Source organism: Callorhinus ursinus, unplaced genomic scaffold (genome assembly GCF_003265705.2).
Source record: "Callorhinus ursinus isolate GAN/ISIS: 27379988/994484 unplaced genomic scaffold, GSC_fseal_2.0 scaffold15, whole genome shotgun sequence".
Classification (NCBI taxonomy): domain Eukaryota; kingdom Metazoa; phylum Chordata; class Mammalia; order Carnivora; family Otariidae; genus Callorhinus; species Callorhinus ursinus.
This window is the reverse complement of record NW_027397077.1, coordinates 13,626,408-13,644,429: the sequence shown is the minus strand read 5'-3', so window position 1 is coordinate 13,644,429 and position 18,022 is coordinate 13,626,408. Positions and strand designations below refer to the sequence as shown.

Here is an 18,022-nt window from a genome sequence, read left to right as displayed (position 1 = left end):
ATAAAGAGGGGAAAATAAAGAAACTATTGAGGTGCCTGAGGGAAATATTGGACTCCATGTTTTTTTTTAAATTTTATTTTATTATGTTATGTTAATCACCATGTTTTTATCGAAAGTGCAGTTATAGGGCTGAAGGAAACGTGCGCCAAGTCGGAAGTCATTGGGGCGTTGTCATGGGTTCCGCTTCCCTCACGGAAGCGGGCGCTTTTTCTGGATTCTAGCCTTCTGCCTTGTCTTCCAGCTCCGTGGGGCTAAGCAGTGCGAGGGCGTGGAGAACTCCACCAGGATTGCCAGCCTGGCTCCAGCCGTGGAAAGCGTTGCCCAGTTCTCCTCCACCGCATTCTCATTGCTGCTTGCTCTTTCCGAGGTGTGGGCGGGTTCGTTTCAGGCCGGGCTAGCGCAGACGCACGGAACTGTCTTTGTGGTAGTTAGTAACAATTAACTTTATACAAGAATTACCATTTAGGGAGCGAAGACTGTGCTAAAACGTCATTGATCGTTACGAGGTCCAGAGTGATTAAGTTACCTGCTCAAGGTCACAAAGACATTGCTGAATGAATGGCAGGAGACAGAATAGCCAGTAAGAGAAAATGAGAAGTGTAGCCTTCAATGAAAACCAATTGAAGGAAGTATTTCAAGAATGATTTTGTGTTCAATATAATTAATATTCGGTGATTAACTGAAAAAAACCTTGAAAATTTTGAAAGAACAAATTGAGAAGTCACTTCTGTCCACAAATGATCTAATTAGTATCCATTTTTCCTTATGCTACAACTAGAATGCATACTTAACTGGGCATTTAATAATAAGCCACACCTTACCCCCCTGGCTTACCATGAAGAAAATAGGCTTTTGACTGTGTTCTAAAAGGATGGGTTTTGCAATTATTTGAAATTTCAATTCCTGTCCTGCCCTCCTCCCACCCACCAAATATTTGATAAGGTGACCGGGTACTGATAGTGTATATGCACTTCGAGGCTACAGTATAGGTATAAAAGTCATTATTTTGTATCAACTGACTAACTTAAGGAAGAAAGCAAGTAAGTCTTGGTAGTCTCGTTGATAGTACCCCATTTAACAAATCAGAGTTTTGAAACGGCATTTTTCTTATCCACAGCACTTTCCTTCATGCAACTTTGCAGAACTCAGTCTTAAATCAGCCTATATAAAGAAAGATAGAAGCCCTACCGGAAAATGTGCGTTTCCTTTAAGCAAACTGATGTTATTTAACAATTAGCAGTCTTAATCCTAGTTTTGAGACAGATGCCTTTAAGTGTCATACTTCTCTTAGTTTATATATATATATTTTTTTATTTTTATTTTTTGAAAGAGTAAAACAGACCCATGTGAAAAGTAATCTTTCCACCACTGACTCCTATGCAGACACACCATGTATTATGAATATATACCTTCCTCCTATTTATTTACACAAATAGTAATATAGTATACCCATGGTTCACTACCTTCCTCTTTTTGAAAGAGGACTTCAACTACCTCCATTTTGACCTCAAACTTTCTAATGGATTAAGTTCTTCCTTCCAGCTTATCTCTTTACACAGGCAAAAGACCCTGCAGGCAGTGCATCTTGTGATGGGAACCAAAACTACCCCCTCAAGCAATACGGATTGCCCTGAGGCAGCAAGAACCCCCCGCCGCCCCCCCACCAGAGAATGATCCACCTGGCCTTTTCTGCCCACCTGCATGTATCCACTGACCTTTGTCCTACATTTGCTTTATGTAAACCTAGAATGTTGTCAGCACTTTGGAGACCGTCTTTGAGGCCACTAGTGTTGGCCTCAGTGAAATAAATCCCTTTTTTGTTTCACCATCACTCATCTCTCTGCCTTTGGAGTTTGTCTGCGGTGAGTGGTCAAACCTGGTCTGTTTGGGACTCCCAGAGCCACGGGCTCTTGCACTCCTGTGCAAGATTTCCACTGTCTTTTTGTCAGTTCTTTCAAGAGAAAGTGAATGAAAATGTCACAACTTCCCATAGAAAATTTGATTTGAACTCAACAGATTTGAAAATGATACATAATAAATGGTATGTTTGAAGCTCTATTTTTATGAGGCTAAATTATAGCATAATTATATACAGAAATTATATACATTATATAATTAAATTTGAAGTCGGAAGACTGAACCAGTCAGTACTACACTTTCCCTGATACCAAAAGGGGAAGCAGCTAATAAAAATAATTTTATTCCTCCATTCTCAGTCCATACCAAGAAACACAAGCTAACTTTCACTAATCAAAGTTTGTGGTTGATGGAGTTTTCTTGTTATATATATATATACATATATATATACATATATATACATATATATGTATATATATATATATATCTGCAAAGATAAGCATATGAAGACTAGTTTCTTGTGATTACCCTCACCTTGGTTAATAAAATTGGTAGCCAAAACATAGATTACTAATATACTTTTATCTTTTTTTACTTAAGGTCAACATGATACTGTAGTTTTGAGTGATAGCACTCAGAAATTTTGGGTACTACCTGGTAATATTCAGGGTAATCTGCTACTTCCTTATATATTCAAATTTGATAATTTTCATTTGCTTTTTATTTAAGAGACCAATCTCTTTGTTTCTTTAACATTTAAAAAATTTTTTCTAGTTTTATTGAGATATTATTTACATATAATATTGCATATTATATTACATATAATATTGTAGTAGTCCAATGTGTACAACAATGATTGTATATTGAGATATATATATATATATAATTACCACAAAAGTTTAGTTAACATCCATCATTTCACATAGTTATATTTTTTTCTGTGCTGAGAACTTTTAAGATCTACTCTCTTAGCAACATCAAATATATAATTTGTATGCTTACTATATTCACCATGATGTACATTATATCCCCAGAACTTCATCTTATAACTGGAAGTTTTTACCTTTTTTTAATTTTATTTTTATTTATTTTTTATTTTTAGAGATTTTATTTATTTATTTGAGAGAGAGAGCACATGAGAGGGGGGAGGGTCAGAGGGAGAAGCAGACTCCCTGCTGAGCAGGGAGCCTGATGCGGGACTCTATCCAGAGACTCCAGGATCATGACCTGAGCCGAAGGCAGTCGCTTAACCAACTGAGCCACCCAGGTGCTCAAGTTTTTACCTTTTTTGACCATCTTCACCCATTCCCTTCATTCCCCTGCCCGCCATCCTCCCCCTGCTTCTGGCAACCACCAATCTCTTCAGTTTTTTTTTAAATTCTGCATATAAAGTGAGATCATACAGTATTTGTCTTTGTATGACTTACTTCATTTAGCATAATGCCCTCAATGTCTATACATGTTGTCACAGATAGCAGGATTTCCTTTCTTATGGCTGAATAATATTCCAATATCTGTATCTCTGTCTATATCACATTTTGCTTACTCATTTATCCTTCAGTGGACATTTACACTTGGGTTATTTCCATGTCTTGGCCATTGTAAATAATGCTACAGCAAATATGGGGGTGCAGATAGTGATTCTGTTTCCTTTAGATACATACTCAGAAGTGGAATCGCTGGATCATATGGTAGTTCTATTTCTAATTTTTTGAGGAATCTCAATACTGTTTTCTGTAGTAGCTGTACCAGTTTACATTCCCAACAACAGTGCTGTTTCTTTTATTTTAAAATTTATTAGGATTTATAATGGTTATATTATTATATATACTTATATAGCATAGTATAAATAATATATGATATAGTTATATCATTTAATATAAGGTGTAATTAATGTGAATTTAATAGCAATCAAAAATTAGTTAGAAGAAATTCAAATCAAAGAACCTATGTAAAACCTACCACAATTTAACTCCATAAAGAACTCTTATGCATATGGACTCATTTCTTTTCCCTGCCCTCCCGTTTTTAATTTTGAAACAAACACTGCATAATATAAAGCATAGTAAGTTAGTCTCATAAGTTCTCTTAGCATCTTCCACATTTAATAAGTAGAAGAAACTTTTTATATAGTATTAAAGAATTACATTTTGGTGTTATATCCATAAGTGCTTTTAAATAATCAAGGCCTTGTGAAATAAATTCTGCTCTCATAGATAATATTTCTAACCTTTAGACTAAGAAATAGAGCTTTTAAGGGGGGGGATTTTAAGCTGCAAATTATATGTTTAAATAGCTGTTTTTCTTTCAAAGCAAAAGATTTATAAAAATCCTAGCTGGCACTTGTGTAGAAATTGACAAATTGATCCTAAAATTTGTATGGAAATGCAAAGGACCTAAAAGAGTCCAAATCACTACTTTTCTATAAAAGAACAAAGTTGGGGGGGCACCTGGGTGTCTCAGTCAGTTAAGCGTCTGCCTTTGGCTCAGACCATGATCCCAGGGTGCTGGGATCGAGTCCCCACATCAGGCTCCTTGCTCAGCAGGGAACCTGCTTCTCCCTCTGCCTGCCACTTCCCCTGCTTGTACTCTCTCTCTGACAAATAAATAAAATCTTAAAAAAATAAAAAGTCTCTTATGGCTTGAAAAAAAAAGAACAAAGTTGGAGGACTGACACTACCCAATTTTAAAACTGTAACCATTCTTACTAAAGCTGCAGTAATCAAGACTGTGTGGTATTGGTATAAAAATAAACATATAGATCAATGGAACAGGATTGAGTGTCCAGAAATAAATGCTTACATTATGGTCAATTGATTTTCAACAAAGATCCCAAGGCAATTCAGTAGGGAAAGGACAACTTTTTTAAGACGCGATACTGGAACAATTATATATGTATATACAAAAAATAAAAATGAACTTGAATCTGTACCTCTCACCAAATATAGAAATTTACTGTAAATAGACCATAGATCTAAATGTAAATCAGAAACTAGAAGAAAACATAGGAGAAAATCTTCATGACCTTATCTGTCTTTCATAGATAATAGCCTCAAAAGCATGAGCCATAAAAAAGTATCCTGGGGCACCTGGGTGGCTCAGTTGGTTAAGCGACTGCCTTCGGCTCAGGTCATGATCCTGGAGTCCTGGGATCGAGTCCCGCATCAGGCTCCCTGCTCAGCGGGGAGTCTGCTTCTCCCTCTGACCCTCCCCCGTCTCATGTGCTCTCTCTCTCTCATTCTCTCTCTCAGACAAATAAATAAAATCTTAAAAAAAAAAAAGTATCCTAAGTTTGATTTTATAAAATTTGAAGGGCGCCTGGGTGGCTCAGTTGTTGAGCGTCTGCCTTCGGCTCAGGTCATGATCTCAGGGTCCTGGGATCGAGCCCCGCATCGAGCTCCCTGCTCTGCGGGAAGCCTGCTTCTCCCTCTCCCGCTCCCCCTGCTTGTGTTCCTTCCCTCGCTGTCTCTCTCTCTGTCAAATAAATAAATAAAATCTTTAAAAAAATAAAAAATAAAATAAAATTTGAAGACTTTTGGGGGCACCTGGGTGGCTTAGTCGATTAAGCGACCGACTGACTCTTGATTTCAGCTTAGGTCATGATCTCAGGTCCTGAGATTGAGCCCCACATTGGGCCTCCTTGCTCAGCATGGAGTCTGCTGGAGATTTTCTCTCTCCCTCTCTCTCTCTCTCTGCCCCTCCCTCCACTTCCCCCACCCAAATAAATAAATAAATATTTTTAAAAATGAAGACTTTTGCTCTTCGAAAGGCACCATTAAGAAAATGAAAATATAAGCTGTATACCAAGAGAACGTGTTTGCAAATTATCTGAAAGGACTCGTATCCAGAATATAAAGAACTCTTACAACTGATAAAAAGTTAAATAATCCAATTTAAAAATGGATGAAAGATTTGAATAAACATTTCATCAAAAAAAGATATGTTAGTGGATAATGAGCACATGAAAATGATGAAGGATAGGTGGAAGGCAGGCAGGGACAAGCCCCCTCCCCCCGCCCAAGGGGAAATCACTCTTAAAAGGATTTTACACCACCCTGAAAGGAGCCCTCCACCCTTTCCTATGTGATAGATAGGTGACAAAAACCTGATTGGATGACAGGATCAGGGAGGATTAATCAGATTAAATCAGCCAGCTAACAAGCCCATTAAATATCCCTAAACTTAGAAACTCCTGTGGCAACCCTCTATGGTTCCTTCTCTCTTTGGGAGCTTTGTACTGTCACTCGATAACCTTTGCTTTACTATCACTCAATAAACCTTGCTTTGCTGCCCATCACTCTATCTGGTCTACCTCTTCATTCTTCAAAGTGGTGTGACCAAGAACTGTGGGCATCAGCAGAGAAAAAAAACCCTGTAACAAAAGGTTTCAACATCATTAGTATTCAGGGAAATGCAAATTAAAAATGCAATGAGATACCACTATATGCACACTAGAATGGCTGTGATAAAAAAGATAGACAATACCAAGTGTTGACAAGGACATGGAGAAATTGGAACCCTTATACATTGCTGGTAGGAATATAAAATCTTTCAGTCACTTTGGGAAACAGTTTGACAGTTTCTTAAAAAGTTAAACATAGACTTACCATTCAACCCAGTAATTCTACTCTAGGTTTCTACTGATGAGAAATGAATATGTATGTTCATCCTAACATCTGCACATGAATGTTCATGTCAGGGTTGTTCATAATAGCCCCAAACTGGAAGCAATCCAAATGTCCATCAACTTGTGAATGGATAAACCAAATGTGATATATTTATATAATGGAAGACTATTCAGCAATAAAAATGAACTTCTGCTACATACTACACATGAGTGAATCTTAAACATGTTTTCATTAAGCGGAAGAAGCCAAACACAAAAGACTACATAATTCTTTATTCCATTTATATGTAATTTTCAGAAATTGCAAACCTATAGAGGCCAAAAGCCAATCAGTGGTTGCCTGAGGCTGGAGGTGGGAATGGGAATTCACTGGACATGAGCCTAAGGGAACGTTGAAATGTTTCAGGTCTGAATCTTGGTAATGGTTGTATAAGTCTCTACATTTACTAAAAAAAAAAAATCATTGAATTATATACTTTAGAGTGGTAAATTTTATAGTATATAAATTACACCTACATAAATCTGTTAAAAAATATATATATAGTATTAGTCAGGGTTTAATGAGGGAAGCAGAACCAGTGGATTATATATGTCCCCTGTATTTATCCATATGTATGTATGTGTGTGTGTGTGTGTGTGTGTATATATATATATATATATATATACACACACACATATGAATTTATTACAAGGAATTAGCTTATGCAATTGTGGCAACAGGTTAAGCAAGTCCAAGATCTATAGGGTAGGCTGTCAGGAAGGGAAGATCCAGAGACGAGAGAGCAATTATAAAGCTAGCTGCTGTTTAGAGTCTGATTCAGTGCATGCCTAAACCTCCTCTTTAAAAGAATTTCCACTGATTGAGTCAGCCTCACCCAGATACTCTCCCTAGTTTAACATCAATATACTAGGGATTTGAACTGCATTTGCAAAATCTCTTCATTGCAGCACCAGATTAGTGTTTGATTGAATAACTGGGAGAGGTTGTGGGTATGATACTAAAGACTGCTGTCTTCCTTTAAGTCCACAGCTTATAACTTAGCTTAAGCAAATGCCAAAAAATCATCATGTACTTATACCAGTATTTTCTTTCTACAGAAAGATGGCTTACTTTTACAAGCAATGAAGATGTTTAACTTGTTCATGCACTCACCCAAATGATGTTTTTAGAGGTCCTATTGTGTGCCAGACACACAATGGACTGTGCTCTAATTAATAGAAAATTCTTTATACATGGTGACTGGCACTCTATGTCAAATATGCTCAAATATTTGTTGAATGACTATGCCACCAGACTTACTCATCCCCCAATTTTATTTATGCACATGATATTTGTGTAGGCTATCATCCTTCAGATGGAGTATCCAGTGTGCAGCCTCAGGTAGCAAAGTTTCACATTTCTATCTCCAAGCATACTCGAAAAACGTACACACCTTACCTTTTTTGCCAAGGATTTCCTGAAGGAAAAGTGCTGTATAAACAAATACCAATATAGAAACAAGATAAATTATATTGCTGTTATTTACAGGGAAGTCACTATGGGAACATTTGAAGACTTCATCTTCCTCTGAGAGCGTTTACATAAATCTGTTTTTCAACACATCCAAATTTCCAGTCTTGCAGGTTTCCACAGCTTGAAGATCCTGATTCCCTGGACCCCTTCCAAGGGAAGGCAGTTAGGTTAAAAAAAAAAAAATCTCATTCTCCAACTCTCCATTCATAAACAATTAATAATGAACTGAGCAATGAATTACTGTGACAGGTAATCCAATCTGTCGCAGCTCAGCAACTGCCTCTCCAGGCAACTTCTACCCGGTCTCTCCAGCAGCGACCGCGACAGTTTCCATGGCGACAACTTTGTTTGTACATGGCAGGCGGACTGCCCAGCTCATCGGGAGCGGTGGGGTTCCCGAGGTTTCACCCTTCGTCTCGCCTCTTCCTTTCGCGCCAGAGGAGAAGCTAACTGAACGTTTCCCTCTCGTCTGAGCAGCCGGGAAGTAGTGAAAAACGATCAGATAGGTACTTCCTTGCCTTCAGTTTTCTCTTCACCCTTTCCCAGGACCGGAGATCTCTAACTGGGTGCCAGCAGAATACTGTCTTTTTCAAGGCAGAAATCTCCAAATTCTGCGGGCATCCGCGGCAAGTGCAGTTGGTATCACGGTTAACTGTTCAACATTTACAGGACATTTTAGATTTTCTATGCAAATGTATGCCTATTTTTGCTTGATCATGGTATCATCACTTCCTAGGATGGTAGCAAGACTAAGATACAACACTGGTGTGTTTAAAGATTTTAATGATGTCAAACATCAGCTTTTTTTGGGAGAGCAATTATACCTCAGCAACTGGATTTTGTTGTGGTTGTGGTGGTGGTGGTGGTGGTTTGCATTTTAGGGGAAAATTTGAACCCAGAATTTTAGAACCGTAGGGGTATTTAGAGAGCATCTAATCCAGTTCCTTAATTTCATCTATGGGAAAACTGAAACCCTAACTGGGAAGTGACTGGTTTCATTTCTTCATAGCAAGTGGGATGTAGAGCTATAAAGGAATCCCTGCCCATTTACCTCAATTGTCATTCTTTAGACTAATACCATACTTGGGAGGAAGATCTCAAAATGTCTGGAAGTTTTGGAATTGATAGCTAAGATATGTTATGAATATATGGAGGCTAACATTTACAATAATGGCTTAATGGGCTTTTACTCCTCAGAGTATAAAGTATTCTAATCTTCAGGAGACCAAGATGTCAGATCCAGACAAAGCTGCAATTACAGCAGAAAAGGAGGCTCTGAACTTGAAGTTACCTCCTATTGTGCGCCCCCCTGAAGACATAGGTGTAGACACACCAGCACAAAGTAAATTGTTGAATTACAGAAGATCTAAGCAGCAGCAGAAGACGATTAATCAGTTAGTGTAAGTAGCATATTGGTAAATAATTCTTTTCTGGAGTTCAAGTGAAATGATTAGTGTTCATATTCTCATAAAACAGCTTTAACTATGTAGGTTGTTTATGGGCAAAATATCATCTTCAAGTTCAATTAGGGAAACAAAAAAGTAATCACAACAGTAAGTGTTATATGCCACTATATATATGTTATATGTCACTTAATGTATAGTTATGTCACTATATCTATAGTTAGTACAGGGCTTATGCTAATCACTGCTTACTCTAAGAATTGTTTTTAGCAGTTCACCTGTACTTCTCACAACTACCCTATGTGATGGGTACTATTCTTATCTCTATTAATATTTATACTAGTTCTTCAAGGCTGAGTTTATGGATCACCTCCTCTGGAAAGCCTTCTCCTAATCTCCCCCCCTTTTTTAAAGATTTTATTTATTTATGGGGCGGCTGGGTGGCTCAGTCGTTAAGCATCTGCCTTCGGCTCATGTCATGATCCCAGGGTCCTGGGATCAACCCCACATCGTACTCCCTGCTCAGCGGAGAGCCTGCTTCTCCCTCTCCCACTCGCCCTGCTTGTGTTCCCTCTCTTGCGGTCTCTCTCTCTGTCAAATAAATAAAATCTTTATATAAAAAGATTTTATTTTTTGCAAGAGACAGTACAAGCTGGGGGAGGGAGGCAGAAGGAGAGGAAGAAGCAGACTCCCCACTGAGCAGGGAGCCTGATGTGGGGCTGGATCCCAGGACCCTGGGATTATGACCTGAACTGAAGGTAGATGCTTAACCAACTGAGCCACCCAGGCGCTCCTAATCCCCTTTGTGCAGCTTCTTCTTTTTCTACATATTTCTCGTACATCAGTTTATTTAGCGATATTACCTACCAACTGTTACACAGGCATTGTGCTTGTTACTAGGGAGACCAAAGAGATTACAACAGAAGAGGATCGTGTCTTTACACTGTAGTGGGAGGAGACAGACAGTAAACATTTAAAAACAGACAAACAAAAAGAGTATGTTAACCTTTTAAGTAGTGAATGGATACTATGAAGATATAAGATTGTGGGATAGAGAGTGATAGGGAAGGTATCCCTGGGAACATCACAGGAAAGTCCTGTGGAGATGATATTTAAGTAGAGTTCTAAAGAGCAAGGAGCTGGGGCACCTGAGTGACTCAGTTGTCAAGTGTCTGCCTTTGGCTCAGGTCATGATCCCAGAGCCCTGGGATCGAGCCCGGGGATTGGGTCCTGGGATTGATCAGGTCGTTGGGATCCCTGCTCAGTGGGGAGCCTGCTTCTCCCTCTCCCTCTGCCACTCCCCCTACTTGTGCTCTCTGTCTCAAATAAATAAATAAAATCTTACAAACTGAGGGTTGCTGGAGTGGAGGGGGGTGGGAGGGATGGGGTGGCTGGGTGATGGACATTGGGGAGGGTATGTGTAGTGGTGTGCACTGTGTACTGTGTAAGACTGATGAATTACAGACCTGCCCTGAAACAAATAATACATTATATGTTAATTTAAAAAAATCTTAAATAAAGTGTAAGAAGCTTCTCATTAAAAAAAAAAGAAGCTTTTCATTTAAATAAATGGAATAGCACTCTAGCAAAGGGGATAGCAAGTGTTGAAAGCTGCGGAATATGAATGCTTTCTTGTGGTCTGGGAGCTGGCAAAGGCCAGTGTCATTAGAGTATCAGAAACTTGGGAGAGAGTGGTGGTATCAGGTGAAGGTGGAGAGAAAGGTGGGGGCAGAGTGTAAAAGGCTTTGTAAGCCATACTAATAAATTCAGATTCCATTTTAAGTTCAGTGGGAGCCATTGAAATGTTTTAAACGGGGACATGACATGAAAATCAACTTATATTTAAAAATATCAGTCTGGCTATTAAAAATAGACTGAGGTGGAAGGGAAGCGGACAAGAGTAGAGGGAAAAAAGGAGACCAGGTAGACTGCTTTTGTAGTGACACAGATGAGAGCTTTCGGTGGTTTGGATAAGGCTGAAGACAGTGGAGGAGGAGAGAAGTATATTTATAGGGGATAGGTTTGGATTCAGAATCAGTAGGACTTGCTTTGGTAACAAAGTGGATGGTAGTGTCTATATTTATAGAGAATCAGAAGTCCAGAAGATCGGGGAGGTAAATTTTGAAGTTGAGGTGCTTATGTGACATCTAAACATATGAGGGAATATGTTAAGGAGGCAGCTGAATATATATGTGTATATATGTATATATGTATGTATATATGAGACGAGGTCTAGGCTGAAGATAAAAATTTGGGAGTCAGCAGATTGTAGATGATAAGGCTATGAGGAATAGTTCAAATCACCTAGAGAGAGTAAAAATTGAGAGAAGGCAGCCCAGGAGTAAGCCTTTGGGAATTATAATATTTATATTATATAATATTTATTTTTTATAAAATAAAAAAAATTATAAAAAATTTATTTTTTATAGAATATTAAAATATGGATATTTATTTAAGATTGTATTTATTCATTTGAGAGAGAGAGAGAGAGCAAAAGGAGGAACAGTGGGAGAGGGACAAGCAGACTTCACTCTGAGTGTGGAGCCCGACGCGGAGCTTGATCCCACAACCTGGAGATCATGACCTGAGCCGAAATCAAGAGTCAGACACCCAACTGACTGAGCCACCCAGGCGCCCCAGGAATTATAATATTTAGGTGTTGGGTACAGAAGGGTCAACCAGCAAATAGATCGAGGAACTGTGATTTCCTCAACGACACAGTGTATTGTGTCTTCGCTGCCATTCTCTTCTACTCACTTTGACATACTTAAGGGCAGAGAGCTCAACACAAAGCACAGAATCTGGCATGTTATTGTTGATGAATTGAATGAGTGAATAAAGGAATTTATTTTAAAGATTTTATTTATTTATTTGAGAGAGAGAGAGCCCAAGAGGGGGGAGGGTAAGAGGGAGAAGCAGACTCCTCACTGAGCAGGGAGCCCGATGTGGGACTTGATCCTGGGACTCCAGGATCATGACCTGAGCCAAAGGTAGTCGCTTAACCAACTGAGCCACCCAGGAACCCAGTAAAGGAATTTTTAAAGGAGGAACCTAACTCTTATGCTTTGTACAGATGTATAAGTACTACCTCTCTCATTTGGGTGCTTAATAACAAATAGTGTCTCAAAATTACCTGAAGCAGGGGCGCCTGGGTGGCTCAGTCGTTAAGCATCTGCCTTTGGCTCATGTCGTGATCCCAGGGTCCTGGGATCAAGCCGCGCATCCGGCTCCCTGCTCCGCGGGAAGCCTCCTTCTCCCTCTCCCACTCCCCCTGCTTGTGTTCCTTCTCTTGCTGTCTCTCTCTGTCAAATAAATAAATAAAATCTTAAAAAATTTTACCTGAAGCATAGTGCTGTACTAATACTGAGATTAGAATTGCCATGTGTTTATTTAGGATAAATAACATTTGCAATGAGAGGTTTTTATACCAGAAACACATTTTTTTTTCTGGAAGACTGTGGATTTTGTGATTGTCAGTCTCTTGCTACCTCTACCTATTAGGAAATAGGAATGTAGATTTCCCTGTTTCCAAGGTGGGGTGAAGTCTGTTGATAGAGAGAGCTCCAGGACTGAGGTAGGATGTAAGGTGTCCTGGGCATAACTGGGCCCCTTCTGTGACCAGGGCCTGGGAACACTGGCTGAGAAAAAAAAAAAATCATTCTGTAGCTTTCCGGAGTCCCAGGAATAAGTCACTTCTTCCTTGGCCACTATCTCCCTCTTGATTCAGACCAGCCTTTCTCTCCTTCACTGCACGGGGTCTCTCACAGAGTTCCTTTGAAATTATCCAATTTTTTGTTCATTTATTTGTTTTTGACTGTCAACACACAAAGCAAAAACAGAATGAAAAGACTCACTTTTATATTCTTCCCAGCTCCTTTTATTTTTAGCCAGTAGGAGAAAACATGCCACAGGAAATTGCTGCTATCTTAAAGGGTGGCTTTTATATATAAAGAGCTCAAAGAGGTCAAGCTTATTCTTGTTGGGATAATTGCCGTGCAAGTCAGCTAGTGCCAACTAGCGTACCAAAGTATAAGGCAAATTCCTTGAAAGTATGGATTGTGGAGGGCTAGGCACTTCGGGGAAATAATGACAGATGAAAGGAAGTCTGGTTGAGGCCTTGATGATTCACAAAGAAAAGAGGAAGGAGGATATTCCAGCCACATTTCCTACTTCTTGCGAAAAAGCCTTTGGAATTTTTGTTTAGTCAGGCTCAGTAAGAGTTAACATGGAAATGAGTCTACTCAAAAAAGCTAATTCAGGGGCTCCTGGCTGGCTAAGTCAGTAGAGCAGGGGACTCTTGATCTTGGGGTCAAGAGTTGAAGCTCCACGTTGGGCTTAGAGCATACTTAATTTAAAAAAGCGAGTTCAGTCTTAGGCTGCTTTGATAAATGTAAAATGTCTAGAATCCATGATAGAAAATTTTCACTCTACACTGGTCAAACAACATCTGGAATTCTGGAGTCACACTTTAAGAGGGATGTTGATGTTAATACCCATGGAGGAGAGAGGAATTTTGATAAACCATCTCATTTGAAGGAGGCTGATTTGCTTAATGGGTAAGAGTGTAGACTGGCATCTATACTGGCCTGAGTTCATATCCTGTCTCTGCAGCTTATGAGCCATGCATGAATTTGGCAAGTTAAGTAACTTGATTTATCTTCATCTTCCTATCTGTAGGATGGAGATAAGACTCGTGCTTTTCTCTTAGGATTTTTGTGAGAGTTAAATGAGATCCACGCATGTAAAGATCTTAAGCCAATGCCTAAAACATAATAAGCTCACCGCAAATGGTAACTTTTATTGACAGGAATAGTTGAAAGAACTGGATAAGTATCATTAAGTTTCAGAAGGGTAACAGAAAAAGAATATGACTTTTTGTGTATGGCTCTGGAGAGCAAAAGTTACAAGAATATAACTCAATATAAAAATTTTGTTTCTAAGAATATAAGCTAGCTGACAATAAATTGGGCTGACTCAGAAAGTGATGAGTGCCATCCCCCTCACTCATCTCAGGGTACAACTCGATATTTTTGAGAATATTTGTACATCAAATAAGGTCTGAATTAGATATATGAGATTTTTTCCAAATCCACAATTCTGATCATTCCACAGCTATTTATTGACCTTGAGGGATACTATCGAAATATTGTGGCTAGAGCAGTGAGCAAAACAGACATGGCCCTTGTATCTATGGAACTTACCAGTCTATGTATTTATGGTTTTGGTGCCCATCTTTTCCTTGAAATTCCTTTTGGTTCTCCTCCTGCCTCTTTGATCACATCTCCTTTGCCTCCTTCAATTGTGTTTTTTTTTTCTTATTCCTGTCATGTTTGGCATCTTCCGATCTTCTTTCTCAGGTCTCTTTTCTTTTCCTTGTATACTCTATGCTTTGGCCATCTCCCCCAGTGTATTTACCTTTACAAACTGGTAGATTTGTCTCCCTAAAAATTTTCAATGCTCAAAAACTCTCAGCAATTCCCCATTGTCTATTGAATAAAAAAGCCATGCTATTTGAGGCCGTTAGTTGGATATTCCAGTCCATTTCTCCAAACTAATCTCCATTTGGTCCCAACTCCCTACTACTCCCTGTTTTTTCCTTTGATCATTCCCTTGACTTTCTGTTCCTCGGGAGAGTCATGTTTGTTCAGATCCATCTACCCAGGAAAACTACATCTCCACCTGAAATTCCCTCCTTTATTAAAGCTCATTGCAAATGCTAACTTGTTCATGTAGCCTTAAAAGACACCTCCAGGTGGAAGTGAACTTGTCCCCTCCTCTGGACCATCAGGGCCCCATGCCTTTCCTGTTTTTATCTCCTCACCCTTCCAGTTTATCAATTCTTTGAGATTTGTTGCTGTTATATTTTAATAAAACCTAGTAGAGTGTCTTGCATAATATGAGCATTCAATATTTGGTGACAGATGGATTAGATGATGATATAACTTTATTTTATGGATGATAAATTCCTATGTTCAAACTATTTTTTAAAAAGATTTTACTTATTTGAGAGAGAGAGAGCTCAAGTAGGGGGAGGGGTAGAGGGAGAGGCAGAGTCCCCACTGAGCAGGGAAACCGATGAGCTGGAGGACACAGGGCTTGATCCCAGGACCCTGGGATCATGCCCTGAGCCAAAGGCAGATGCTTAACCGACTGAGCCACCCAGGAGCCCCTCTTTTCAAACTATTTATCAAGTACCTACTATGTGCTCAGGTACTGTTCTTGGCATTAGGGACAAGGCAATGAATAAAATAGTCTACAATGTATAATATGTCAAATGGTGGGTAAATTCTATGAAGCAAGGTAAGTGAGGGTAAAGAGGTTGGATAGTGAAGGAAGTGGTATTTAATATAAGGGGTAAGGTAAGGCTTTTCTGACAGGGTGGCTTTGGAACAGGGACAATACATATGAGGGCCTACTAAGCATCAGGATTAACTTAAAATTTGCAAGTTTGAATTGGAAAAAATTTGATTTTTATTTTTAGTCTCATTTTTTTTTACAGTACACACAAATAATTTGAAAATTAAGGTCTCATTGACAATACTATTGGGATTTGTTTCTTTTCTTTTCTTTCTTTCTTTCTTTCTTTCTTTCTTTCTTTCTTTCTTTCTTTCTTTCTTTCTTTCTTTCTTTCTTTCTTTCTTTCTTCTTTTTTTTTTGAGTTTCCAAAGGGATTTGTTTCTTAGAGAAAATCAATAAGATAGAGAACTCTTGTATTTTTTTTGTATTTTATTTTATTTTTTTACTTAAATTCAATTAGCCAAGGTATAGTACATGATTAGTTTTGTTGTTGTTGTTTTGTTGTTGTTATTGTTTTTAAGATTTTATTTATTTATTTGACAGAAAGAGAGACAACGAGAGAGGGAACACAAGCAGGGGGAGTGGGAGAGGGAGAAGCAGAGAGCCCGATGTGGGGCTCGATCCCAGGACCCTGGGATCATGACTTAAGCCGAAGGCAGATGCTTAACGACTGAGCCACCCAGGCGCCCCCATAATTAATTTTTGATATAATGTTCAATAATTCATTAGTTGATAAAGAACTCTTGAATATCTCTTCAGTAAGTATAGTTGAAAGGATGTTCAAATTGCAATATTTTATTATGATGATTATTATTTAAGTAAACTTTACCCCCAGTGTGGGGCTTGAACTCATGAGATTGAGTTTAAGAGTTGCACGCTCCACTGACTCAGCCAGCCGGGGACACCCAAATTGTAATTTTTTTTCAAATATTTATTTGAGAGAGAGAAAGAATGCGCAAGCATAAAGGGGAGAGGGAGAAGCAGGCTCCCTGTGAGCAGGGAGTCCCATGTGGGGCTCGATCCCAGGACTCTGGGATCATGACCTGAGCAGAAGGCAGACGCTCAACCAACTGAGCCATCCAGGTGCCCTCTGTAATGTTTTAATAATATATCTTAATGATGTCTTCAAGAGAGTCAGACATTTTTTATAACTATAAGTAGTTTAACTATAACTAAAATATAAACTATTTTTTAAACTATAATCCAGAGTTGATGGAGCCAAAAGAAGTTTAGACAGAACAGTGGATAAAAGGACACCTCCAATCCCAGAGCCAGATTATCCTCCAACTGTAAGTTTAGGTTGTCTTTTTAAAAAGTTTATCCTTATACAATTTTAATTTGTAATTATTTTAAGTTGATCTCAATATAACTAGTATTTTTAGGAGAATAATACATATACATAATGCATACATTTAAGTCACTTACAATTTTTATCTTCTTGATTTAATTATGTCTTATTTGTTTGCTTTTGACAGATGATGAGTGAAATTAAAAAGAAAGGAGTGAGTTCATTTTTTTTAATATTTCTTGTTTTGAAAATGTCCAAAGAAATTATGACAAAGTAGCTCCTTCTAAGACTACCTGCTAATAAGACTCATTCTAGAAGAGGAAGAAATTTAGAAACTGAGATTTTCATTTTCTGTGCCAAAAGGAACAAGCATGTCATGGATGACAATATGGGTTTTAAGAGTTATATTTTTGTTGCCATTTGTTATTTGAGGATTAGTGGTAAATGTTTTAGTTCTTATTCCAGAAACTGGAAAAAAATTTAAAGTTGCCATTATAAAGGAAATGCATTTTGTTTTTCACTGTTCTAATATTGATACAATAATGATTACTTATTGAGAATCTATAGGGTGCTAGCCACACACTAGATGCTAGATTAAAACAAAATGGCACTGACTGCATGGACGACAACTTGGGGCTATGGTGTGATTGGTGGGAAGATGATGACACATAACACTATTTCACAGCAAATGATATGGAAACCTATGGAGCTGGCTACACAGAAGAGAAATTCATACAGCATGTTTCCAGATGGGGGTACAGGCTTTCCAAGTCTCTTCAAGTTCCCTTTGGGGGTAGAGGGCTCAGGATACATCCCTGTACTGAGGATCTGTGGAAGAGCCAATTTCAGCTACTCCAAGTTTTCTCTTTTTTCCTTCCTTCTTCCTTCCTTCCTTCCTTCCTTCCTTCCTTCCTTCCTTCTTCCCCTTCTTTCCTTCTTCCCCTTCCTTCCCTTCCTTCCCTTCCTTCCCTTCCTTCCTTCCTTCTTTCCTTCCTTCCTTCCTTCTTCCCCTTCCTTCCCTTCCTTCCCTTCCTTCC

At 38.6% G+C, this 18,022-nt stretch overlaps 1 protein-coding gene and 1 long non-coding RNA gene across 2 annotated transcripts in view; both read left to right on the top strand.

The window, feature by feature from the left end:
- The first annotated feature begins 114 nt into the window (after window positions 1–114).
- Window positions 115–1,831, top strand: LOC112833974 (uncharacterized). The gene is made up of 3 exons (XR_003210762.2): window positions 115–367; window positions 1,118–1,196; window positions 1,543–1,831. It is a non-coding gene; the product is annotated as an uncharacterized lncRNA (long non-coding RNA).
- A 6,563-nt stretch (window positions 1,832–8,394) lies between these two features.
- Window positions 8,395–18,022, top strand: part of DNAH12 (dynein axonemal heavy chain 12) — a 233,005-nt gene continuing 223,377 nt past the window's right edge. The window contains exons 1-4 of the mRNA XM_025885603.2: window positions 8,395–8,503; window positions 9,195–9,397; window positions 16,905–16,986; window positions 17,173–17,199. Of these exons, the coding sequence (XP_025741388.2) occupies window positions 9,228–9,397; window positions 16,905–16,986; window positions 17,173–17,199 (279 nt within the window). The 5' untranslated portion in view covers window positions 8,395–8,503; window positions 9,195–9,227. The remainder of the gene's footprint in view (window positions 8,504–9,194; window positions 9,398–16,904; window positions 16,987–17,172; window positions 17,200–18,022) is intronic.